At 38.6% G+C, this 25,881-nt stretch overlaps 2 protein-coding genes and 1 non-coding gene across 6 annotated transcripts; 1 reads left to right on the top strand and 2 right to left on the bottom strand.

Annotated features, from left to right (window-relative positions):
• Positions 1–544: 544 nt before the first annotated feature.
• On the bottom strand, positions 545–15,419 carry MYNN (myoneurin). Of its 4 annotated transcripts, none has more exons than XM_037137482.2 (8): positions 14,731–15,419; positions 13,597–13,888; positions 8,958–9,751; positions 8,095–8,254; positions 5,525–5,703; positions 4,614–4,697; positions 3,400–3,486; positions 545–2,136 (listed from the first exon to the last, which is right to left on the bottom strand). In XM_037137482.2, the coding sequence occupies exons 2-8, from the start codon at positions 13,860–13,862 to the stop codon at positions 1,874–1,876; spliced, it is 1,833 nt and encodes a 610-aa protein (XP_036993377.1). In that variant the 5' UTR covers positions 13,863–13,888; positions 14,731–15,419; the 3' UTR covers positions 545–1,873. The 4 variants fall into 4 exon arrangements, with proteins under 4 accessions (XP_036993377.1, XP_036993376.1, XP_036993378.1 ...); XM_037137481.2 differs by having other exon boundaries at positions 13,597–13,893; positions 14,731–15,418; XM_037137483.2 differs by lacking the exon at positions 4,614–4,697 and having other exon boundaries at positions 13,597–13,893; positions 14,731–15,418.
• Positions 15,420–16,555: 1,136 nt separating this feature from the next.
• Positions 16,556–16,628, bottom strand: TRNAV-AAC (transfer RNA valine (anticodon AAC)). Its single transcript has one exon. It is a non-coding gene; the product is annotated as a tRNA-Val (tRNA).
• Positions 16,629–17,886: 1,258 nt separating this feature from the next.
• ACTRT3 (actin related protein T3) lies at positions 17,887–20,126 on the top strand. The gene is made up of 2 exons (XM_037137492.2): positions 17,887–18,289; positions 18,843–20,126. The coding sequence occupies exons 1-2, from the start codon at positions 18,090–18,092 to the stop codon at positions 19,759–19,761; spliced, it is 1,119 nt and encodes a 372-aa protein (XP_036993387.2). The 5' UTR covers positions 17,887–18,089; the 3' UTR covers positions 19,762–20,126.
• Positions 20,127–25,881: the final 5,755 nt, after the last annotated feature.

Here is a 25,881-nt window from a genome sequence, read left to right on the forward strand (position 1 = left end):
TTTAATCTATGCAAAGGCAGAATGCTAATACCATATTAGAGAAAATTTGGTACTTTCTGCCTTCACAGAATTACGACATCACTATGGTGTTTTTAAAAGAACTTTTGTTCATTAGATGCTTAGGTTAATGAAGATGTCAATTAAATATAACCTCTCCATTTCAGGAGACTTCTTTAAAAAACTGAGTCTTTAAATTTTCTTTAAAATATTTGCATTCCAATAAATTCCTATTGTATTTAAGCCAAAACAGATTAGTTGAACATTTTATAATTCTATAGGTTGTAAACTCAGTATATTAATATACATGCATAATTAGATTTCTTAGATAAATAATTAAGTGCTATGTTTCATGGAAATACAAGGCAATATTTCAAACTCTATTCAATTAAGTCAATCCCACTGGTAGCAATTTATTGTGAAAATCCTGAGTATGCTGTGAAATGGTGACAGTTTCTACAGTTTACAAGAATTACGTAGTTTTATTATACCCTCTAGTTGGTTCCTATGACCCGGACCCCAGAAAAAATACAATTAATGAAATCAATACCAATGGAAAATACATTAACTTTATTACAGGTATACTTTAAAAACAAAAACAAACCACAACTAATGCATGGCAGAAATAAAACATAATGTCACCATGGTGTTCAATCAGCAGTAAAAGAACTGATTTTATGAAACTGATAATTTAATGTCCAAGGTCACGCAGTGAAGTAAGTCACTATGTGGGCAAAGTAGGATAAGGAAGAGTGGTAGCAAAGAGAATAATACTGAATGTTCTTCAGGAAGGAGAAGGGCTACTGTGAGGCTACAACCATCACCAAAAGTGGTCTATAAAATTTGAAGTTTCAAAACTTATCAAACACTCAAATATAAAATGTTTAATAAACTGGCTTTCTGATAACTCAAATGTTTACTTATAATTGAAGTTAATTTCCTAAATCTATGTAATATAATGAATCATATTCAGGAGCCAAGTGATTTATAGTATGCTTTACGTTTATATTTTGAAAATTCTTTTTGGAATTTAATATTTTAAAAAGTGCGTTAACAAGAGGCTTATCAAAATTTTCCTCATCTTCAGTAACCTAGAAACCTATTAAATCATAACCAGAGTCAAATTTTGAAAATAGCTTGTAACAAGGTAAAAACACCAAATATCTATTATAAACTTATTTTGAAAACACAGTCTCAGGTAACTCAAATCAAAAGTATTACTAGTTTTCTCCGGACTACGGAGTTCTAAAATGAACAAAAATTTATACAGTTTTCTAGCTTTTAAGAGACTTATTTTTGTTTAATTAGAAAAGTTATCTCCAATGGATTATATTAATAGAGAAATGGCATAATTCTTATTAGTGCCTACATTTCTTAGGCAGAAATATGAAATTTTATTTTTCTCCTCAGTTTATGCATTGGTCTGTGGGGCTTAGTAACAGCAACTCTTAGGCTGATGCCATCGTAGATTTTGCTTAAATTTTGAGGGAAAGAAAAGTTTTAAATTACACAGGTCAAACTGAATCATATAAACTGATAGATTCCATTTCAATACATGGAAGGCAATTAATTCTAAGATGCAAAATAAAAATTGAACTAAGGCAGCTCTAAAAGAAAATGAAACCTAACCACCCAAAATAGTGCTACTGTATTATATAATTCATTTCTTAAAAAACTGCAGGTGTATTATAGACATAAAAGCCAGAACTCAAAATAGGCATAGCAGTTATGATGCAGCATCAGGCGCCTTTACTTGAATGAATCATAATGGCCACAACTCAAATACATAGTATTTTAAGATGAGTATCTGCACCTTACCAGAGATGTTTATGTTTACTACCAGAGATGTCTTAGCAAATCTACATTCCCTACGAAGTCAGTATAACTGTTGTAAAAAAATCAACTGTGGTTCTGAATACCCATTCACAGATGACCTCAACAATGTATCTGATGTAGGAGACTGATTATCTGTGACAGGCAGAAGCATGTGGTGGTCCTCAGTCCCAAGTGGAAGGGCCAGTGGTAAAGTCATATCAGAAGGCTTCACATCCAAAGTTTCTGATAAAGGGCTTTTCTGTATGGAATCTTGTTCACACAGGGGATGATCCTCTATACTAGAATCTAGAATTTTATCTTCCCCTGAAATGAAAGGGAAAAAAATTATACTATTTTTACAAACAAAGGGAAAACTCTTACCATTCCCAGAACTTGCATTTCAACTACCACACTTACTCAAGCTACTTTTCTGCTGAGGTGCCCTTATTATCCATACAAATCAATATGGACTTCAAGACTAGGTTTGAACACCAGCTCCGAGGTAAAAATGGACTTAATTGTTCTAGCCCAGGGTTAGCTGTTTCTCATCTATTTTATCAGTCATTTTTCAATGTTTCATATACTGCCTTGTTGTGACATCCTATCCTCAGTGCTACTTAACGCTTAACTTAGGAATGCTTTAATCCTCAAGTAGACTGAAATACCTAACAGTGATACCTATAATAAGTACTCTGTTTGTTCACTGACTGTATTAATGAATCGTTCATACTATTCTGTAAATTCAAGTTCAGAATGGCACATTCGTGTATTTTCAGAGGTGAGGAATCCTGCTCTAGTCAAGGGAGTAATTATCACACCGATTAAAGACATATTTTGCCTTCAGATTTTCTACTAGCTTTACTGTGCTCCTGACAGTCCAAAGTATTGACAAGATTTCAGTCTCATTATCCTCTTTAGGCAAAACTGCCTGTTTGCTTTTATGAAATTGTAACTCAGTTCTTGCAGTGCACTCTTCAGTTCCACCAGCCAAGGGCACAGCCTGCACTTTCCTGTCCCAGTGACTCCCTTCCCAATGCTGCCTGGAACGAGCCCTTCCTTTTCCCACATCCACCCTCCGGGCTCTTCTTGTCCTGCAAGTTCCCTAAAACTCAAGCCTTTCCAACACCTCAAAATAGTTACTCTTCTTCAGCACTTCTGTGTCTCTATTATAGCCCACATTTGGTCTCATAATCGTATTTAGTTCTATTTTTATGTAACGGTTTGTAGCTTCTTATTTCCATACACACACAAAACACACACATACATATTTGGGTTATTAACATTCATGATGGACCCCCCCAAAACTACAGTAAACTCTAGGCAACCCAGATTCTAGTATGAGGAATGGTGATATGTAGTTTGCTTATATATTCATTTTTAAAACTATTCATAAATCAGATTTTTAAAGGAGAAAATATTTCAATATTACTTATTAGGTCAACATAAAAAGACATTCACAGTGTAAATTATAAAGCTGCCTTACTTGCAGGTATCTAAGTTTAAAAAACTCTAAACTGTTATGTGCATCTCAGCATTAATAAGAGCACCAATATGAGCACCACATTTTAAAGAAACATAAACATTTACCAGAATGAACTTTTGTTTTGTGCTTCTTTAAATTTTTAATATCTGTGTAAGAATTTCCACATAATTCGCAGATAAACGGTCTTTCTCCTGAAAAACAAGTTAAAAGTTTAAAACATCAGTATTTTAGAAACTAAGACAAAAATATCCATGTTTAGGAGCACAAGGTGAACATTACTACACTTTAAATTTAGTTTCAAATTATCATTTTAATCACATGGTTATAATATAGTGAAATAAAAACTCTCTATATAGGCACTCCTTTATGTAAAGCATCCCCATTTTAGGGAAAACGGAGCATTTTCATTAACAGAAATTTTAAACTTAAAAGAACACCTCTCTCTTAAAGCCCTGGTGGTAGCTCAGTGAGTTAGAGCGTTGTCCCAATACACAAAGGTTTCGGGTTTGATCCCCACTCAGAACAGATACAAGAGTCAACCAGTGAATACAGAAATAAGTGGAACAATTAATTAATGTTTCTTTCTCTCAAATCGGTAAGGAAAAAAAAACATTTTTTAATTTTTATCAGACATTTAGTGAGTGCAATTATATGCCAGAGCCTGCCTAAGACATGTAGCAGGGGGAAGAAGCATAATTATGTTTTTCTGTTCTCAAGTAGCTTACAAATTACTAGAAAAATCCTTTAAAAAACTAACAAAATGAAGTGCTACAAAACTGTAATTCTTTTGAAGTAAAAACTATTTGATGCTTTATTATGCAAACCAAACAGCATAATAAATATTCTTTTTCTCTTAAAAAGAAAAAGTCAAAACAGCACATTGTCAAGGTGGCTTTTTCCTTTTACATTTTTTTTATACTCAGTATTTTCTTCATACTATTTACACACTGCCTTTTAAAATAAACATGTCAATATTAAAATTTATTCCTAAAACTTGCATACTGAACACTGTTTAGAATGAAAATCTAATATTATATTACTGATTCCTTTTCATTTCTTGGTATATCTGCCATTAAATCAAAATCATTTTAAAAAACTTGATTTGGCATATTTCTTAGAAAATTATACAACTCTCAACCATATTCAATTCATACTCCTAACAACTAAAAAACCAAAATAAGCAAATGAAAAGTTGGTATTTATGCATTAAAATATTACTATATAGATACCATAGAGTCCATAATGGTTTAAAAGTCAAGGTTTACATAAAAAGAAATTAGAGAGAACAAAAAATAATACGTTCCCCCTAAACACAGACCTGTATGGGATCGAAAGTGTTTGTTGAGCTCTCCTGAGGAAATAAAACTTTTCCCACAAATACCACATATGTATGGTTTTTCACCTAGATGGAAAATAAAAGCGAAGTGGTGTACTATACCAATATAATATTTATCAATTATAATAATTTAAAGTAACCTGTTCTAAAATATTTAAATTAAAACCTCTTTATATTGTATTATAGAGGTATTTTTCAGTGTGATCCAACTGAAATGAGTATTAATTATTTTACACTGTTCATGTAACCTAACGCTTTTCACGTAACAAAACTTTATTTCTGCAAATGTCCTTCTAGTAGACTAGAGTTGGGCAAGAAATTAGATTTTATATGATTAATAACATGTAAATTCATCAATCCATAGTTCAATTCTTGCTATCTAGTATATTATTAAAAATAAAATTATTTAGAAAAAATGTATTAAAAATGCACCCTATGAATAATGAAAATCTTTGAACAGAATTTGTCTTAAACCTGTTTAATATGCAAATCTTAGAATGTCTGTGTAGGAAGTCACAAAATCAATGTTCTACCCAAATCCACCCCTACCCCTTAATTTCACTCTACAGTTTTATCCAAGGGAAATGAAACTTCAAGAGGCTACAGAGTTTTTCTAAGGTCATAAAGCATTTCAACTCAAATTTGTACATTGTCAGAATTATGATTTTAATGTATGTTACGTGATAAAAATTTTACCCACTGTATATTATTTAAAAAATAAGTGTTTTTATATATATCAGAAAGTCATAAACATAAAAAGCTTCAAAAAGCACAAACACAACAGGTATGTAACTACAGTCTGTAATTTACTTTCCGTAAAGGCTCAACTTCCCCTTTTATTTTATTTACAGCTTCCCTTACGTAAGGCAGTCTTCTCCGCATCAAATTCTTACCCGTATGCTTTCGAGAATGAGTGATAAGAGAACTAGAGACAGCAAATGCCTTCCCACAAGTATCACACACGTAAGGCTTCTCTCCAGTATGCCTACGGACATGATAGGTCAGTGTGCTGGCTTGGGCAAATCTCTGTCCACACCTATCACAGACATATGGCTTCTCTCCACTATGCTTCCTATTAGTAAATACATACAGAGTTATGTGATAGTAAAACAATTTGGAGGTCAATTTATAGAGCAAGTATTTTTCACACAACTTTCATACAGTATTTTATTTCATCTTAACAGACCAAGTATATATATATTTAAATAAAACCAACAGTTTCAATGTTTTTTTTTAATAAAACATAAGTTCTGAGACCAGTTCAAAAAGTACTGCCATCATCTTTATATGGTTCTCAAATGTGCCCCGAATTCTGCAATTATTTTTGCTTGTCCATTCACTCACTCCTCAAAAGTTTTCTTTCCTCAAAACTCTTAGCACCTCCTTATCCATCCTCACTCTTAGCTGATTCCTTTGCTTCCTATTTCACAGAAAAATTTAAGCAATCAGAAAATTCCCATCACAACTCTCTACCTATAGACATCTGTACCTATAGTTTGGTTTTCCTACTTGTTAACTCTGAGGATGATGATACTTCATCTGAATCTGTCTACTCCCATTTGTGTACTTTAGATACTATCCCCCTTTCCTACTAGTATCACTCCTGCACTTTCCTCCATCCTACCTCATCCATTTTCCCCATCCCACTGGATTGCAGTGTACAAATATAGTGATTTCTCCCATCTTACAAGACACTTGACCTTACTTGCTCTTCCATTTCTTTGCTACTGCTTGACAAAACCTTGAGTCTCCAACTGTACTTCTGTATTTCTTCAACAGAAGAAATACTGTTCTACTGTATTTCTTCTCTACTAATCTATTCTCTACTAGCCTCTGCTACCACTACTTTCATCAAGAGCACTGTTGACCTCTCACTTTGCAAAATCCAAGTCAATTCTGTCTTGTCCCAAACATAAGATTTGAGAAAGCTGATTACTCCCTTCTGAAATCATTTTCTTCACTTGGATTCTGAGGCACTCCACTCTTCTGGTTTTTCTCTTATATTGGCTGCTCTTTCCTAGTCACCTTTGCTGGTACTTGCCCATCTTCCAGAGCTCTTGAGTGTTGTATGACTTCAATCCTTTGATCTCTTTTCTATCTACACTCATTCTCTCCTTGTGACCTCAGCCAATGTATGGCTTTCAATACTATCTATTGGATTGGCCAAAAAGTCCATATGGTTTTTTCAGTAAATAAAAGACACATTTTTCACTTTTACCAATAACTTTGATGATTTGGATATTGAGTATGTTGGTTATCTCCTGTGTGGTAGAACACTGACTGTTCTCAATTAATGCTTCAATTTGATCACTATCAACTTTAAGTGGCCTATGTGACTGTGGAAAATTGTCCAGCAAGAAATCTCCAGCATGAAACTTCACAAACGACATTTGGCAAGTGAGATCAGTCATAGCATCTTCTCCATACACTGAACAAATCTTTTGTGTTTCAGTTGTATTTTTCTCTTTCTTGAAATAGTAAAGCATAATATAATGAAAATGTTTATTTTCTTCCATTTCTCAATATTAAAATGGCTGCATAAAAATTCACCAACTTTTTTTTTAAATGCACCCAATAGGAAAGGTGTCACAATACAATCTAATAAAACTCATTTGAATGAAGTTAAAGACAACTAAGAGCTAACAGAGCTATCATATGGGGAAAAAATTTTTTTTTGGCCAACCCAATACATGTTAATGACTTCCAAATGCGTATCTTTTCAGATCAATCAAGTGCCCTGAATTTCCGACTTAAATAACCAACTGTCTATTGTATATCTCCAGATGTCTAATAGTCATCTAAAATTTATCATGTTCAGAACTCTACTCAAACAACTTCTGTACTCCTGATTAAACTGCTCTTTTCACAAATTTTCTCTATTTCAGTTAATAGTAATTCCATCTCTTCAAGTGGTCAGGCTCAAAATGTCAAAATCATCTTTGACTGATCCCCTTCCCTTCCTTTCTTTTATACCCCACATCCAATCTGCAACAAATTCTGTTTGTCCTATATTTACAAATATGTCCAGAACCTAACTATTACTTATCTTTCACTGCTACCACTCTAACTGAACCAACATCAGGCTCACTCACGTTTTACCTAGATCTTCGTAACTGGAAAATTTGCTTCCACTCTTGCAATCCTACAATCTTTTCCAAATATAGCAGCCACAACGATCTTAAAAGACCAGCAATATCGTATCACTTATTTTTCAATCTCAATGAAAGCTTCAAAATGGCCTATAAAACCTTACACCATCTGGATGCCTTATTACCATGCTGATTTTACATCACTTTCTCACTTATTTTCCTCCACCCACCAGAGCTTGTGGTTCCTTGACTGTACTAAGAATATTGTATATACTAAGAATATTAGAACTCTACTATCCTGAATTCTAAAGCAGTACTATTCATAAGATTACTGTGAATGACAGACTCGAAGATCAAACAACTTATTTTTTTACCTTGCATGAATCTTGAGATTGCTAGAAGTTGCAAATTGTAAATTGCATACATCACATTTATAGGGTTTTTCCTCACCATGATGCATGCGACTATGGAAGACTAGCTGGCATTTTTGAGCAAATCCTTTATCACACAATTCACATTTGTATGGCTTTTCACCTAAAAAAAAAGAAATAAAATCTATATTTAGAAAGAAATATTGTTTTAGTTGCATAAGTCATATAAACTTTCAAGAGTCCATCAATACTAGTTTCAATATTCTGAAAATGTTAATTGCAAGGAGTAAAAAAGCAAATAGAATCTCTTCTTCCAGATTAACTATTAAAAACAGGAGTAGAATTAAAAATTAGTGCTTTTTAACTCACAATAGTAAAAAGTGATCAATTAGAGAAATACATACGGCAATTTAAAAAGTACAAACCTAAGAGTACCAACAGGTAAATGTAGTTGAGGAAGGACTCTTGTGTAATAATGCCAATAAATGTTCGGAAGTTGACAAAGTCCAGGAAGCAGGTGGTGAGATGTGTTAGCAAAATCTGAGTATTGGCCTGAGTTATAATGACTTTTTCTTGTTATTAGTTTTAGTATCTTTGTGTTAAATACTTAATAAGCTTAACGTTTACTTTAACTATGGGGGAAAGAACTCATGTATTAGGACTACAGAGTATCAGTTACGATAAAATAGCCATTAAATACTGGCTCACAATTGTAAAGAAATGTTCAACAGTTTAACACGCTAAGTACTTTTATGCATACAAGTATGTATCAAATTTTGGTCACTGTATATTAATACATTCACTATAAAAAGTATTATTTCAGTCACAATATAAAAACAATTATATCTCCTACAAACCAGTCTTACCTGTGTGAGTTCTTACATGTGTTTTCAGCTGGTTACACTGGGTAAATGCCTTTCCACACAAGTGGCAAACATAAGGTTTGACTCCTTTATGTATTCTCATGTGCCTTCTCAAGCTGCTGGCTTCTGAGAACATTTTCCCACAGGTATTACACATTGGCTTGGCCTTGGAATACCTCTGATCCAGCTCTTCCCCAGAGCTCTCCAGTTCGTAAGAGTTCTTGACACTGTCTATATTAGACATAGAATGTTCTTTCAGAGCACAATTTGGCTGTGATTTTCCACGTTTCCGTTTCACTGTAACAGTCTGTACAATATCTTGTGCTGGAAAAGTATTTTCCACAACTGATGTCAACTCAAGTTCTGAATTATCACTTCTTTGTGCAACCTGTTCTATTATAGGTGTGGGCAATTTATTTGCATCTAGAAATAATTCAACAGATGCATTTTCTAAAATGTCACTGGGATATTGCACTCTTTTATTCTGCCCTGTCTTCTGGGAATTGAAGGCCTTCTTCTTCTTTTTAGTTTGAGATGACTTCTTTGCTAACACCCCTTGTTTAGGATTTGCCTGAACTAAATCTGTTGACACTTCTGATTTCTCCCGACTGTTATAATCTCGTAGAGTAAGAAGACAGGTCTGTTGATTCAATTCAATGTTTCCAGTAATACTAGATATCTCTGTAGAAGAGGGATTAGCAATAAAAGCAAAATCTTCCATCTTTATTTTACATTTAGTGACCACCTCTTCCACCTTGAGATAGTCAGCAGCCTGATGAATTTCTTTAACATTCCAACTGTAAAGAAACAAGGCTAAATGACATTATTCTGATCAAAGAGAAACTGTTTTTGTAACAGACCTGCACATATATTTCAACGTCTTTAAAGTTCTAATCAAGCAGAAAGATGAGAAAGGCATAACTAAGAGAACAAAACTATGCATTTGCTCAGAGAACAAACTCATTCATTTGCTCAGAGTAATGTTTAAGCAAAAACCTCCAGCTTTACAGAACTTGAAAAGTTGAAAAATAATGGTTATTCAGAGCTATCAAGGTACCACTACAGAAAAATAAATGTTAAAATTTCTACCTGTTTTAAATAACACTTGGAACATAACTTATTGCCTCTTCCCATTCACCCTGAGCCCTCTTCAGATTGCAACCAACATTTCTGACTAGACAACAGGAAAAGTATAAAAAACTGTACCTATTATCTTTACCTGCTTCCCTCTGTGAGAGACTTTAACAGTGCTTTTCTAATTTTCCTGTGCATGTGATTCACCAAGAAATCTTGTTAAATGTAAACTCGGATCCAGGTCTGCGGTGGGCCTGAGTGTTTGCATTTCTAACACATACTCTGGTGATGCCAATGCTGCTGGTCCATTGATCATACTTGGAGAAAGGGGTTTTAGCATGTGTTCCCTCTCTTGTAACCCTTCCACTTTGTCTGTGTGTGAGATACCAAGCTAAGTTAGCTAGAGAGTTTGTCATATTAGAATTATAAAGAAACACTTAAGTCACCTTGTCCAACATTCCAGGCCACATTTCCTGAGCACCCACCACTTGTCGTACTAAGAGGGATATTAAAATGATCAAATAGTCCCTGCCCTCTAGAAGTTTACAATGTAGTGAAAGGTTGTTTGACTACTCTAATAATGGCTTCAGTTTTCTTGGCTTCAGTTTTCTTAACTGTAAAATCAGATGAGTTTTCATTAACACCAAAAATGTGACCCTTTTAATTGAGGGGGGCACACGCACACCCACACACTGTCCTTTCTCAAGTAACTTTTCTACTTGCCATTTTCCCCAAATATTATTTAATTCTCCAAGAAAAAATAACTCACTTTCCTATTCATTTTGTGTATAAGCAAGAAAAGGGTTTTGGCCGTAGCGAATAATATAAACATAGACTCTATTAATATATCTTTAAAAAAAAGAAGTAAAACTTGAAATAAAAATAGTGTCATGAACATCTCGGATTATTGAGAATATATGTAATACAGTACCTACAATTCTCTATCCATTTTCTCATAATCTAATGAAATCTGCTTTGCCTCAAGTGTCACCTGTATGTTTCACCTTTTTAAACTTAGCCTTATAACAGCTGTTAAAAATGTTTTATTATACATATAACCATTTTTTTCAGCTGATTATCGACTAGATTTATAGGCCAGTTTGTAAACCTAATCACTAGTTTAAAGAACATTTAATTCTCTGAGAAATTCCACTCCAAGTTCCTAAACATACTACAAATACAGTTTGGGAACATCTGTTTACAAACTGAGTCTTTCCCATAGACAAGAAAACATTACTTAGGATCATCTTTTGTTACAGCCCTTCGCTATAATTTTGGAAATATATATATATATATAGTAAATTATCTTTAGAATCAAGTTATAAATCAGAGACACCACTAGAATGAAAGCCAAATTTACTCTATTACTTTTTATACTTTGGTCTCATACTATGTTGTGTTCAGGGCTCCATAAAATGAACCACCAAACAGATGACAAGGTCAAGCAGTCTCTAAGACCACTATGAACTAACACTGAGTCACACATTAAAACAATTCATATAAATTCATATGAATTATTTATCTATTTCATAAACAGCCTATAATCTCAGTTACAGATAAGAGAACCAATCAGCATTTGTTTATGCGAATAATTGATGTGCTTATGTTTACAAGCATGAAGTTGGTCGCTTAAAAATTTGCCTTTACTTTTTGAACTGTAATTGAAAGTTACTCAATGAAATATTGCAGATATCTAGCTAAATGCTTTATATTAGTAGTTTAACCCCAAGATCTGCCTATGAAATCTATTATAATCCCCATTTTACATACAAATGAAAGATCAAAGTTCTGAAAAAATTGAGTAACTTTTTCAAGATAAGTGTTAGAACTCAAATTTGAGGTAATCTGGCTTCTGAGTCTACTTAATTTTTTATTATTCACTAAATTACACAGACTGTCTATTTTTGGTAAACTCCTCTCCTACATTTGCAGCTGGGCTCAAACAATTAGCTTGCCAGGAAAGATATATACCAAAAGACTGAGCAAAACATCTGGCTTTTCTCCAGACTAATTTTTTGCTTTAAAGTACAGAGTCAGACGCTCTTCAAATCAAGATTTTCCCAACAAAGTTAATGGAGAAAGGGAAAACACGAAATTAAAAAGCAACTAAAATTAATTGGTTTTGTGGTTATTTTATATGAAATATTTAGAATTTTTAATCACAGGCACCTCTAAAATAAACTATTCAGCAATTTAAATAATTTATCATGAGATTAATCTGTAACACTGTTCTGTTCCGTTCCTCTATGGAGCTTATACAGAACTGGCTCCAAGATTTCATTATACCAACATTGAAAGTACAATTCGAAAACAGCATGAATGTTCCTTTTTCAAAAGCATTAAGGAACACCATGATTCTAATTTTTAAAGAGGTATTTTTACATTCCATGATAAGCTGCAATGTAAAAGAGAGAAGAGGATTTTGCTTAATGTGTATGTGTACATATCTATAGAAATCATCTGGAAAAAAACGAAAGACCATTTTTCAAAATGTTAATAGTGGTTATCAGTGAGTGGCAGTTTCATACTTTTCTCCCAATTTTTCTCTAAGAAATGTGGAATTAAAGGGGGAGAAGGGTGAGAAGGGAAAATCAAGGAAACCAATTTTCATTGGGAGATGGGCCTTCAAATAAATCCTTAATCTTCACAGTAACACCAAGGTAGTTACTACCACCTCACTTTTACAGATGGGAAAACTGAGGCCCAGAGAGCTTGCATCTTGCTCAAAGACAGTGACTGATAGGCAAGATCTAATTCTAAAGCGCACAGTCTTTCTATGTCAGAAGATTATGATCTATTCATGTACACACTTTCATTAAGAGATAGAGGGAAGAAGAGCAATATGACTTCTTTCCTTTAATCTCCCCCCACAAATAAATGCATTGCTATTAAACTAATTATATTGATCATTATGTATGGGAGACACACAGTGCCTGTGTTATCCAAGTCCTCAGTACCTACTTCTTGTTGGTGCAGGGACAGCATTCAGCATACTGGAGAACCATTCTAGCATCTTGGACCTGACTTCAGCATTAATATTGGACTCACTGCCATTTATACTCCAATGCAGTTATTTCTGTGAATCAAGATCAGGAAGAGGTCCTGCACATTGCTATTTAGAGTTGGAAATGGGAGCACTATTAAATGAACACAGAAGTTCTTCTTTCTCTATCTACAGTCCTTCACCCCAAACACCTTAAGAAATAGGGGACAGAAAGTGAGGGGGAGAGAAGACCAGAGGAACACAAAGACCAAAAAACAAGGGAAAACTAGAATTCACTTAGAATTCATTGTGTTTGATCTTCAAATTTACATAACTGAAATCACAGGCTTTGTTTCAGTGTCAGAAACGCTTTAATCATATTAACATCCGAGATTTTGTATTTAAGAATACAGCCTGCTTATCAAAATCAGTGATACTAATTTCTTTAAAAAACCAGAAAACACTGTACACATCAATATTTGAACCCTCAGAGTTCAGAGACTGAATATAAAAAGTATACACATCTACTTCAGCTCTTAAGACTCTTGATTAGCTTTTACAAATGAAATAAACTGTGTACTTTACCTGTCAAGGTTTAAAGTTCCTGTGTATATAAACTCCAACAGTTTCTTAAATCCATCTGCCTTCACCTGACTCTGATCAAGAAAGACATTGTTCTCAGAAGTGCTTCTGTAGATTGCACCAAAATACTCGCTAAACGAGGCAAGCACATTCCTATGAGCTTTGAACTGGAATTCCCCGATCACTATGGTGCAGTCACAAAGAAAACCTGCTTCCCGTTGTTTGTTCAGTCTCTCTAAAAGGTGCTCACAGTGGTGTGAATACTGCATCTTGATATCTCAATGGAATTTTACCTCTGCTCTAAAAGATAAAAAGAAATATCAAACCAGCAATCCTAAGTTTCCATCAAACATTTCACCCCAACAGTTGGTTAAGGGCATAACAAGAAGAAGAAAAAAGTCAGTTCTCATTTTATCCCCCCATCAGAAAATTCTTATCAAATACACAATGATGAAAAATGCTAAAGGGATAAATCCCATCTTCGTTTCATGTTGGCCAACTAACACAAACCTTTGGACACATCAATAAATGGCGGAGTGAAAAAAAACTTCCAAAAGCTGGGGGAAAAGCACCACAAAATTTCTCGATTTTGCACCAGCTGAAACTTCAGATTTTCAAGCTCAGCACGCATACATACACGTTAAGGAAAAAAATATCCATTAAGGAGTGACTCCATGGGAAAGATGAGGAAAAGACATGGTATGAGATCTTTAAAACTGCCTGCAAGCCATCGAAACCTGTTAACCTTTAGCGGGACAGAGTTGCTTAAAAACGCTAGGCGAGTGTCCAGCGGGAGGAGAACGAGCAAGGCCAAGACTTGTCAAAGGTTCCGTCCCTCTCTGGGAAGAGGCCACACCCCTTCACCTCCCCCACTCTCCACTCGAGGTGGCACAGTACAGTGACAACGAAAGCCGGTTTCTCGCGGCTTCTGGAGCCCTGTCTTTCGCCCAGCTCCCACTCCCCCAAATTCCCACAGCAAAGGTTGTAGCCAAGGCCAACACGGGGCTGCCTCGCCCAAGCTTTCCACACTAACAGTTTTGTTCCGACTTGAGCTCGAACACCAAGGCGCCTGCCTCCCAGTGACCCAGGGTCTGAAGAGCACGGGGATAGGGGGCTGGGGGTGAAAACAGAACTCACCTAATAGCAAACCAAGCGGAAACAGTTTCTTCACTCTCTTGCCGCCATCTTGGGAAAACGTCACCACGCCACGCTCCGCCTCTCTTCTTCCTCTACGCTAACGTCACATCCGGCCCAGGCGTCCCTTGGCAACACTGAAGGCTCTAGGACCTTGGAGGGCCGATGCTGGCCTGGGCCGAACTGGATGGCCCATAAATACTTACACAACCACTTACATGCCAGGGGACCCCCCAAATTGCGAACGTCAAAGATCAGGGACCTCAGGACTCGCTCACAGAGCCCCGCCTGTCTTCCTGATTCTCAGCATTCTGGTCGGACGACAGTCGGTGTCTCGCGCTCTGCCCGAATTTGGCCCGAGGCCTGGCGGAGCTGCCTGACAGTCCTCATTCCAGATGCCAAACTGCGCACTGCATGCTGGGGTTTGTAGTTGCTCGTCTTCTCCCATCATCCTTCCCTTCCCCAAGAACAACTGCTTTGTGTACTGGACTCTCCGCTGTGGGGAATATTTGAGCTGACACTGATCACCCCTTGTCAGTTTACATACCCGAAAGCTCTTGGTACCTCCTGGGTTTTGTTTGCATCGGCCAACTGTAGCCCAGTTTCCAGGATACCCTTACCTGGAGACAGAAGTCTGAAGCACAAAAGCGGAGCAAAGCAGTTGGGTACACTGGGCATGCGCAACAATGTAGGAAGGTGGGCGTTATACCGGAAAGAGTTCTGAGTCGGGGCTAGGAACATTTTAATACAATTATTTACATCTAATTCATATTTTGTATAATGAAGCAGAGGGAAGCCAGTTTGCATAATATACAAAAAGCAGCAACAGTAAGATCCATAAAGTCATTTATATTAAGGCTTATTCTCACGTATCCGCGGGTATAAAAAATCTCAGAAAAACAAAACTTCAACATTAATTTTGAAAAAATTGGGTCAGAACCACAGGAAACGTATTAGCAACTTTAAAGGACAATCTCACTTGAATTTATTCGTTTCTTCTCTCCAAGACTTTTCCAACCAGATTGTGTTTGCTGTTTTTATATCTTATTTCTACTCATTTTGGTGCATAAAACCACAACAGTTACGTTTATAAAGAAAAAAATTTTGAGGCTGGTTCTTGATTTTGTTACTGAACTTAAGGGTTTGGCCGCTTGGAGTGCTATATTAAAAAACGAAGTGGTTGTTGCATGGTAGTTTTATTTACTTGTAACAAATGAACACGGGGGATTCATATCCAAAGCTCAGTGTCCCAGAGGGGAGGCTTTTCCACTGATTATATATACTATTTGGTCAACAACATGGCAACTTATTCTTTGCAGTGGGCTGCTCTTACCTAGTTGAGTTCCTGTCAAGCTGATCCTGTTTACAACTGGTATGTAAAATATTATGCTACATTCTAACATTTAGTGAGAATGACCCAGACACTGATACCCTAGTCCTATCAAACTTACCTTTCTGAGTATGCTGTTCTTTATGATTCCACTTTAATTTTTGTCGGAACCCTTTCTGATGAATTCAGAAAAATGTATGAGTCTCTCCTAGGTGTCAAGCATGACTGCGTATAAAGAATACAAATGAAGCATGGTCTCTGGCATTTAGAAAAATCTACAGTCTTAGGGGGCAAACTAATGGAAAACCAAATGATATAATAGTCTCAGGGAGAGATAGGGCTAAGGCAGTTTCACACTGATCTCCCTTTCTAAGCTGAACATTATTTTCCCAGCATCAAGTTGTGAGTTGAATTTTTAAAAACTTAAGTTTGTAGCCCTTACTGCACATGGGATACCTTGTCTGATAGGCACTCTCATTTACGAATCCAGAAAAAGGTTGTTTCCGCCCGGTTTCGAACCGGGGACCTTTCGCGTGTTAGGCGAACGTGATAACCACTACACTACGGAAACCTCACTGGTAGGTGGCTTTCCGGAAGGACTATATGTAAGTATTATAATGTGCGGTTTGATTGCTCTTAAAATGAACAGGATTAGTGTAACTTTTACCAGAAAGAAACTAATAAAACGGGGGAAGAGAAAAGAACTAAATGTTCAGTGGAAAAGTGCTATTACTTCAAAAGTTAGAATTTGCGTGAACTTTCAAATTATTTTTTAAAGCCCCACCTACCCACCCTCTAGTTGCCCTTCTCGTGGGTACACTTTCTTCCATGGAAAAGACGTGGTTATTACCTATCCTTTTCCTGCGTTGGGCTGCTGAGGGTGCCAGGCGAGCGTCGGGACTTCCCGGGCCTGGAAGGATGCGCCCCCGCGGAGCACTCCACTCCCTGATTCCGCGCAGCGCGCATCCCCAAACCCCCGAGCCGGGATTTAGCTGCGGAGAAAACGAGGCTCCCATTAGCTCTCAGCCGCTAGTGGACGGACGTGCAAATAGCTTTTGAGTTGCCTTCCCTGCTTCTGTAGATCAGAGCTTCTAAGTTGCGTACTTATTTTAAAATCCTCTTCAGAGTGTGCAAAATTGAGAGGGGAAAATCAGACACCAAGATGCCCTTTCTGGAACACAATGTTTTTAAGCCTGAGCTTCATATGACTTAAGCAATATTACTTTTCCTGCAAACAGAGAGAGACATCCTTAGGTTTAAAATCCAGAATTTTTCGTTATGAGAATGAGTTTCCATATTACCCCGGGGGATAACCTGATGAGATCGCTTAAATAAACAAACAAATAAATAAATACCGAGATTCTACCATTTTGACTTTGAGTACATTATGCTTACAAACCACAGGAAACACAACTATTGCCCAGTATATAGAAACAATAAAAAAATTTTAAACTCACTTTAAATCCTAGCATTTTTCCTTTCTTTTCAGAAGTTGACAAGGTTTCAGAAGCAGTAACCTACCCACCCTGCTGGGACAACTTTCCTTTGTCTAATATCTCCATCTTTTCCCATCTAACAGCGTATTCCAGAGCTTTCCCAGGCTCCTAGACCAACGCTTGTTAATCAGAATTCAATGGTTTGGGGAAATAAAACTTTTTATAGCTCATCGAGGAATTAGAGAAAGCCACATGTGAAGGGTTGGATTGTATCTTTGAGGAGGAAAATCGCCTTTTCCTGATAAAGATGTTCCGGGATGCCAGAGCTCAACTCCCCGACCTCTGTGAGACCCCCCGGCGGGCGGTACTGTGGAGCGCACCACGTGTCCGCGGACTCCACCGGCCTGGGCGTGGAGGGCTTTGCGGGGCCTCTGTGACGCGGCATTCGGGGCCGTGGGCTCCCGCGCATCACTGAAACTTTGTAGCGCCGCCTAAGGGCTGCGCTGCGCCCCGCACTTCCCGTCCTCTTGGCTGTGCCCCGCAACCGGGGCAGCAGGAGCAGCGGGGCGAGCGGAGGCGGCGGTGGCGTGGGCAACATGAGCAACTACCCGCTGCGGGTGGTGATCGACAACGGCTCGGGAGTGATTAAGGCGGGCCTGGCTGGATCCCGGGAGCCCCAGGTTACCTACCCAAACATTATAGGCCGCGCCAAAGGCCACAGTGGGGCGGCGGAGGCCGCGCTGGAGCTGCGCGTGGGTGACCAAGTGCAGGACAGGAGAAGCTCGCTGTGCATCAGGTAGGCATTTTTCTGACTGGCAGGACCCGCGGGGAGGGGAAGGAGCGAGAGCCCTGATGAGGTGCGTGAGTGAGAGAAAAGGTAAGGAAGCCAGGAGAGTGTCAGCTAGCCCGCGTTATTGCAAACCCAGGCCGGGAATCTCCGAGGATACCGGTCATCTAATGAGTGAATATTACTTGCACTGTGTATCTGTACAAATGTACCCAAACGTATAAAGTTATCATTCATAACATTAAAATTCATTTAAGAATGTTAGTTCATGCTACCTTTGTCGTTTGGGTTATTTTCTTCAATTACTATTGTGTGAAGATGAACCCCGCCTCCGCCAACTTTTTTTTTTTTTAAGTCACAAAAGGTCTTCCAAAGTGGTTAGGGAGAATGGAAAGCAACAGAAACTGCAGAGGAAGGTAGTGCTACTTATGCTGGTAGTTAACTTCTCCGAGAGGCTCTGGCAGTCACTGACCATATAGGGATATTGGTGATAAATGTGGGGATTGACCCAGGTTTGAAAAGTAGAAACTGCCATTTATTTATGCTATTTTTCTTCCTACAGCTACCCAGTGGAGCGTGGTCTCATTACTTCCTGGGGGGACATGGAGATCACATGGAAGCATATCTATGACCACAACCTGAAGCTAAAGCCCTGTGATGTCCCAGTCTTGATAACTGAGCCAGCACTGAACCCACTGGCCAATCGACAACAAATCACTGAGGTGTTTTTCGAGCATCTGGGGGTTCCTGCCTTCTATATGTCCATCCAGGGGGTGCTGGCTCTCTTTGCTGCTGGCTTCACAACTGGTTTTGTGATGAATTCAGGTGCTGGGATTACCCAGGGCGTGCCCATTTTTGAAGGTTACTGTCTTCCTCATGGTGTCCAGCAGCTACATCTGGCTGGCCTTGACCTCACCAACTACCTCACAATGCTGTTGAAGGACCATGGCATCATGCTGCTTAGTGCTACAGACAGAAAGATTATTGCAGACATTAAGGAAACCTCCTGTTATGTGGCAATGAACTATGAAGAGGAAATAGCCAAGAAACCTAGTACTATAGACAAAGTTTACCAACTACCTGATGGGAAGATGATCAAGCTCCATGACCAGCTCTTTCAATGTCCAGAGGCCCTCTTCTCTCCATCTCTCATGAACCTTGAGACTCCTGGCATTGATAAGATGTGCTTCAGCAGCATAATGAAATGCGATTCAGATCTGAGGAATTCCTTTTTCTCCAATATTATCCTTGCTGGGGGATCAACCTTGTTCCCTGGTTTAGACAAGCGGCTAGTTAAAGATATAGCAAACGTGGCACCTGCCAATACCCCTGTTCAAGTTATAGCTCCCCCAGAAAGAAAAATGTCAGTATGGATGGGAGGCTCTATTCTTGCATCCCTGTCTGCCTTCCAGGACATGTGGATCACTGCTGCAGAATTTAAAGAAGTTGGTCCCAACATAGTACACCAGAGATGCTTCTAAATACAGACAAATGGCTAGAAGAAAATGTTTTGAGTGTGTGGGACAGAAAACTTTGGATATTATGTATCTGGGAAAAGAGAAAATATTTCAATTATCGGAATGTCCATGTTTCTGTTGCATTTCTATAATGCGGAAAAATAATGGTGAAGCAGTCAACAGATGTTTATTGAGTAGGACCAAATTAAATGCTGGAGGAAACATTTTTTAACATTTTTATTTATTGATTTGAGGAGGGCATTGATTTGTTGTTCCCGAATGCATTGATGCATTCATTGGTTGAGTCTTGTATGTGTCCTGCGGGGGGATCAAACCCCATAACCTTGGTGTATTGGGATGATGCTCTAACCAAATGAACTACCCTGCCAGGGCTTGCAAATAATTATTCTTGACTTTGGAGGTCTTACATTTCCCTTGGAGAAAGTGCAATTTGTGATGTAACATGCTATATGCTAAATGAATGACAGATTTAAGTTCAATGAAGCTTCAGGAAAGTTGCTATGAGAAAAAACTTCATAGCAGAGGCATGCCATCATGGATGGGGTGGCATTGGGATGGGTAGAGAGAGGGGAGAAGAGGGCAGATATCCAGAAAAGCACAATTGAAATGAGCAAGGGCTGGATGAAAACGAACAAAGCATAATCAAGGCATGTTGAATAGAATGGTTTTGTTAAAATGAAGAAACATATGGAGCAGACCAAGAGCAAATACTAGGAAAGTAAATTAAAACCAGGGACTAGAAGGCTTTGTTAAATGTCCTAAAAGCAAAGGGTAACAGATTTAAAATCAGAAAACTTAAGGAAATTAGATGAACATGGCAATAATTTGGAGGATAAATTTTACCGGGAAGGCCCTGGGGATTTGATAATCAGTTAAAAAGTAGAGATAAAGTAGTTAAGTCTTATACTCAAGATTATGGGCAATAGAAATTAAAAAGAAATTATAAAAAGTGGACAAGCCTTGGGCCCTAATTATATAAGTCTAAAGGGGAAAGAAAGGTCTGAAATGACCTTTCTTTGTGTGATGGAAAGAATGACGGCAGTATTGACATAAAGTATTTAGTATCTGCCCTATGCAGATCTGTCTACATGGTAAATCTGGAGTCAGATCCTGTTCCAAGGAAGCCAGCAGTCTAGCATAACAGGAGAATCCATACCTTAATTATAATACAAGATAGAGTAATTTGGTATCCTAAGAAAAGTATAAAACTTCTCTGGGGATTCATAGAAGCGAATATGCCTCGAGAGCTCAAGGAAGACTTTCTGGTAGATTTGGCTCTGAGGCAGGACTTGAAGGACAGCTGGAATTTAATGGAGTGTCCTTCCCTCTGAATTTAGGGGCAGCATATGTGGGGTTGGGTCCAGGCCCTGCCACTTACCTGCCAACTGCACAACTTAAGCAAATTGTTTAAACATCTTGAAAATCAAGTTCCTCATCTATAAAGTGGAGTTGCTAATCCCAAAATATGACAGGGTTGGTGTGAGGTTGAAATAAGTAGTTATCCCCAAAGAAACTATTTTGCTCACAGTATTAGAGAATTTATAGGTCCAGTTCAGATGCTGCTTCCTCCATGGAGTCTAAGTTGATTATTTGTGTCCTCCAGCACATTATATTACATGTAAGTCTACTGACCATTTTATTCATGCAGTCTTATAATTTCGGTTGCTTGTCTTTCTTCCTCACTAGAGATGTTCTTAGAAGACAGGGATTGAGGACTTTACCTTTTCATCTATGTCCCCTTCTCTACAAGTAGGTATATAGATGAAGAAAATTGACCAGGAGTGCATTCCTGGCAGAGGGAACACTAGGGCAAAGGCTCCAAGGTATAAAAATTATAGGCATGTACAAGTAGCAGTAACTCGCTCAGTTTGGTTAGAGTAAAGGATTTGTCAGGTGGTGCATTTAAATGTTTGGCGTGTTCTCCCATTTTAGTGATCGTAAGCAAGAGTAGATGGGGTAAATTGTAGAAACCGAGGGCAGCTTAAACAACTATTGCCACACTCAGTAGACTCACAAGCACTGGAGACTGATCACAATCTCTTGCTCGCTTTATAATTATTGAAGTCTGTTTTTCTAAAATGGTAATGATCATTTACCTAATTTAAACTTCAACATCCCAGAAAAATAGACAAATATTATTCCTATTTTACAATTTAAGAAATTGAGATTTAAACAGATTAAGAGATTTAAATTTAAAGTGACCCTGAAGTAGTTTGCTAGATTAGGCAGGCACACACACAATCCTTAATCCTGGTCTCTAAGTAGTTAATTTCAACAACCAGCCTGGAATATTGTGTAGACTCCACAATAACGTGAGGCTCCACTTCTAACGTGAGGCTGTAAGTGATCCTTGTCAGGTAACCTGGGAATAGGGAATAAAATGTAAACATTTTGTTTATATCTTCCCTTTTACAACATTAAGGCAAAACCAATATTTGAAAGCCCTTCCGAACAGAAGAGAATTTTAGTCCTTAATGCAGTAAGTAGTTATACTGAATAAAACCCATCCTCTGCTCAAGATGTTGAAGATAATTCATTCTAAGGAGAAGGGACCAGGGCAGGAACTTGGAGGCAACCCAGTGAGGCCAGCCAAGACTGTCATTTATTCAGTGCTGCCTGAGAATCCAAGTGCTCTAAATGTCACGATCGGAGTTAAGAATCCCTTGTTTGTATCTCCCGTCTTCCAATTTTTCTGTGAAAACTAATTTCTTGAAGGTAGTCGAGTGCATAGTGCCTGGTCTGCAGCAGATGGGGAACAGCACTCTGAAGTACAAATTAGTTTTAAAATACATCTTAACAAAAAACCCAAATCTTCTCCGGGGCCTGGGGAAAGCGCAGCAAACTGCCCCATGGCCGGAAATAGAAATTTGAACACCCCCACCCCCACCCCCGCGAGAGGCCGGATCTCGCGAGAGCTTAGGCGGTTGAGCCTCGGCCAATGGGCGCGGGCGGCGGCAGCTTCTTTATAAGAAGGCGCAGTCTGCTGCGCGTTGGATGCGGAGGGTTAATCCTGAGTCGGGTGAGGGCTGCCTTTTACTCTAACCCTAACTGAGTTGGGCGTAGGCGCCGTGCTTTTGCTCACCGCCCGCTGTTTTTCTCGCTGGCTTTCAGCGGGTGGAAAAGCCTTGGCCTACCGCCGTCCACCATCCAGTTTAGCGCTTAAAAAAAAAAAAAAGTCAGCGACTGGCTATCTCACCCGTCCAGGTACCCTGCAGTGCTCGCCCGTCCGGCCTCCGTGCCCCGCCTGGAGGCCGCGGTCGGCCTGGGGCTTCTCCGGAGGTGCCCGTTGCCGCCGCGAAGAGTTGGGCTCTGTCAGCCGCGGGTTTCTTTGGGGGCTGAGGGTGAAGCACTTGACGCAGGGAGAGAAACGGAGCGGGTCCCCGCACACGGTGCACTTCCCTGAGCAGTGGGACTTGCACCAGGGACTGGGCTCGGACACGTGCAGCCTGCCGCGGGGCAATGGGGTGTGAGAACGGTGCAGGGCGGCTTGAGTTGTAGCAGTCTGTCTCGGTTTGCGGTCCATGGTGGGCTCGTGGGCCTCCAGATCTGCAGCTTGGACTTGGGTACTTGTAGGTGGCCGAAGGACATGTGAAGGCGCCTGCAAAGCTGGCTCAAGTGAGTGGGCACTGAGCTGAGTAGGTAGGTAGGCAGCCAGCCAGTCCTGTATGAAGCAAAACCCCTCCCCTCTGGTTTTCATCATTGTAGCACAACGAATTTACAGCTTGGGAATTTTCTTGAGGTTTTTGCTGCTCCCAAAGTAGATCTAGACCAGTTCAATCAAGTGCGGAAGAGCAGTGATTTTTCTCTCAGAGAGCTTATTAAACATTTTATAAGTATTTATTAACTAGGAGAGCTAGTATGTTCTCAAAACAATGAAAACATTCCTTGATGGTTGTTGCTTTTCATCTTTGCCTCTGCCATTGGATGCAAACTATTAAGTGGTGTCAGACAGAAAACAAGTTTACAAGGAAATATATACCCCCATCCTCATTCCCCAAAGAATTGGGTCTGGTTTCCTTTCGGAAAAGACAATAAGCTGATGGCCCACTAGGTTAAACGAAACAACCCACAGGCTATTCTGCCCACTTATCCCCAAAACCTCACTCTAGGCCTATGTGTGGATTCTTCCCAAGTCAATGCCTTTACGTCCTTCAGGCAGCTATTCTGGGGGGCGGTTGCTGAGAGAGTAGCCAGTGGCCTGTTCCGAAGGCAAGTCACCCTGCCTGAATCCTGACCTTATGGTCCAAAAAAGCTAGTGAGGACGACCATGTCTGGCAATTTTATGAATGTGTAGTTCCATAGTATCTCAGCCTAGTAACTAAAATAGGTCCCTAAGTTTTGTCTAATACAATTCTTAGTTTCATACTGTTAAGAAATGTGGATAAACCGGAATGCTTTGTTGCCGGTAATGTTCTATAAGGAAAAAGAATTTCCCTCAGGCAGTATGGTTTTGTGGAAAGGATTCTCAGGGCAACTGAATGAAGCTCTAGTCCTGATTTTCTAGATTCTTTGAAGTAACTGAGGTTGCTTCACTGAGGTTCCTTTTACTCAGAAGGTGTGCCTTTAAAGATTTGGACTGCCAGGGTTCTCGCAACTACAAGTAAATACATGTCTTTTGTTCCTGCTCCCTCTAGTGGTACTTTTGCTTCCTCACATTTACAAGGGTGGGGATGATGTCTGGCCTGAGACAAAGGATGGCCGTCTACTGGGAATCCTTTTTCTCCTTTGAAAAAAAGAAAATACTGCAATGATTTAACAAGTACAATTCAAAAAGGAGCCCAGAGCTACAGGGGAAAATTCTTAGTATTATGAACATTTGATATTTTTTTTCTGTTTTGGCAAAATGATTTTCTTAAGTTATGTAATTTTGGAGTAAGAAGGGCCATCAAGTTCATCCAGTGAGATAATTTAAATGAAAACCTTTTGCAGATAATAAATAATTATAGCAAATGTGACTTCTTTATTTTTCTTTTTTTTTTTCCAGCATTTTATTTATTTTTGGGGGAGAGGTAGGGAGGGAGAAAGTGTGGTAGAGAAATGCCAATTCATTAGTTGCCACTTGTATGTGCCCTGTCTGGGAATCAAACTAGCAACTTTTTGATTTGCAGAACAATGCCCAACCAACTGAGCCAGACTGGTAAGGGCTATGACTTCTTATTGCTACAAGATTTAAATCCCTCAAGCATTGATAGTTAGAGGAGCTTAAATTACTTGCTTCAGTTAATTATTTGCAGAGTTGGGACAAGTGACAAAGGCTTTAAAATTTCAAGTCCCGTGTCCTCTTAATGGTACTGTGTGGCACCTTAATGTTGTCTGGGAAAGAAAGATGGCTAATATTAACTCCAATCGCTTTCTGGTTTAAAATACCATCCTTAATGGTTACTTGGCTGTGAGCTTAGTTTCAATCCGTCATCCCTTCTGCTTCCCTCCACAATCTTCTTTGATGCGATTATGTGCTGGAAAGTCTAATGTTATGTTTCACTGTAATAGAAGGACAGGTGATCCCTGTTATTTGTGGTAGTTATGTTCTATAAAGTCACCATAAATGCTGAATTAGTGAATAGTAAACCATTTCTCCTAGGGAAAATATAAAATGTGGGTCCTGTGGGCCTCTGGTCACAGCATTTTCATCAACTGATCAATGCATAATCTTGTTTTATTTGAGTTTCTGTTTAATGTATGTTATTGATTCGGTTACAACGAACTCATATCCAACAACACTATAAGTCATACCTTTACAAAGCTTATCTAACACAGCACACGTGTTTTCTCTGGAGGCCTGTTAGCCTCCCTGCACTTAGAAACATCAGACAGTGCTGCTATGCTTGGGGGGCCATTTTAAACAGCAAACTCACCAATGGAAAGCACAAAACACACACACACACAAAGTGTCACTAAACACACCACAAAAAGGGCACATGTTTTAAAAAGGCACTTGTTTACAGTGTTCTTTTTTGGAACAAGAAGGTAGAGTGCCACCTTGTTTGATCTTAGCTGGGAACCTTCTTATTAGGTGACTGAAATTTCTCCCTGCTTGCAGCATGTCTATAAATGCCTGAAAACACTGGAGATACTGATTTTAGGGTTACAAATAAATTTTAGTGAGTCGATGAATTCACAAAT

Source organism: Artibeus jamaicensis, unplaced genomic scaffold, assembly GCF_021234435.1.
Source record: "Artibeus jamaicensis isolate MK-2021 breed Jamaican fruit bat unplaced genomic scaffold, CSHL_Jam_final scaffold_474, whole genome shotgun sequence".
Classification (NCBI taxonomy): Eukaryota; Metazoa; Chordata; class Mammalia; order Chiroptera; family Phyllostomidae; genus Artibeus; species Artibeus jamaicensis.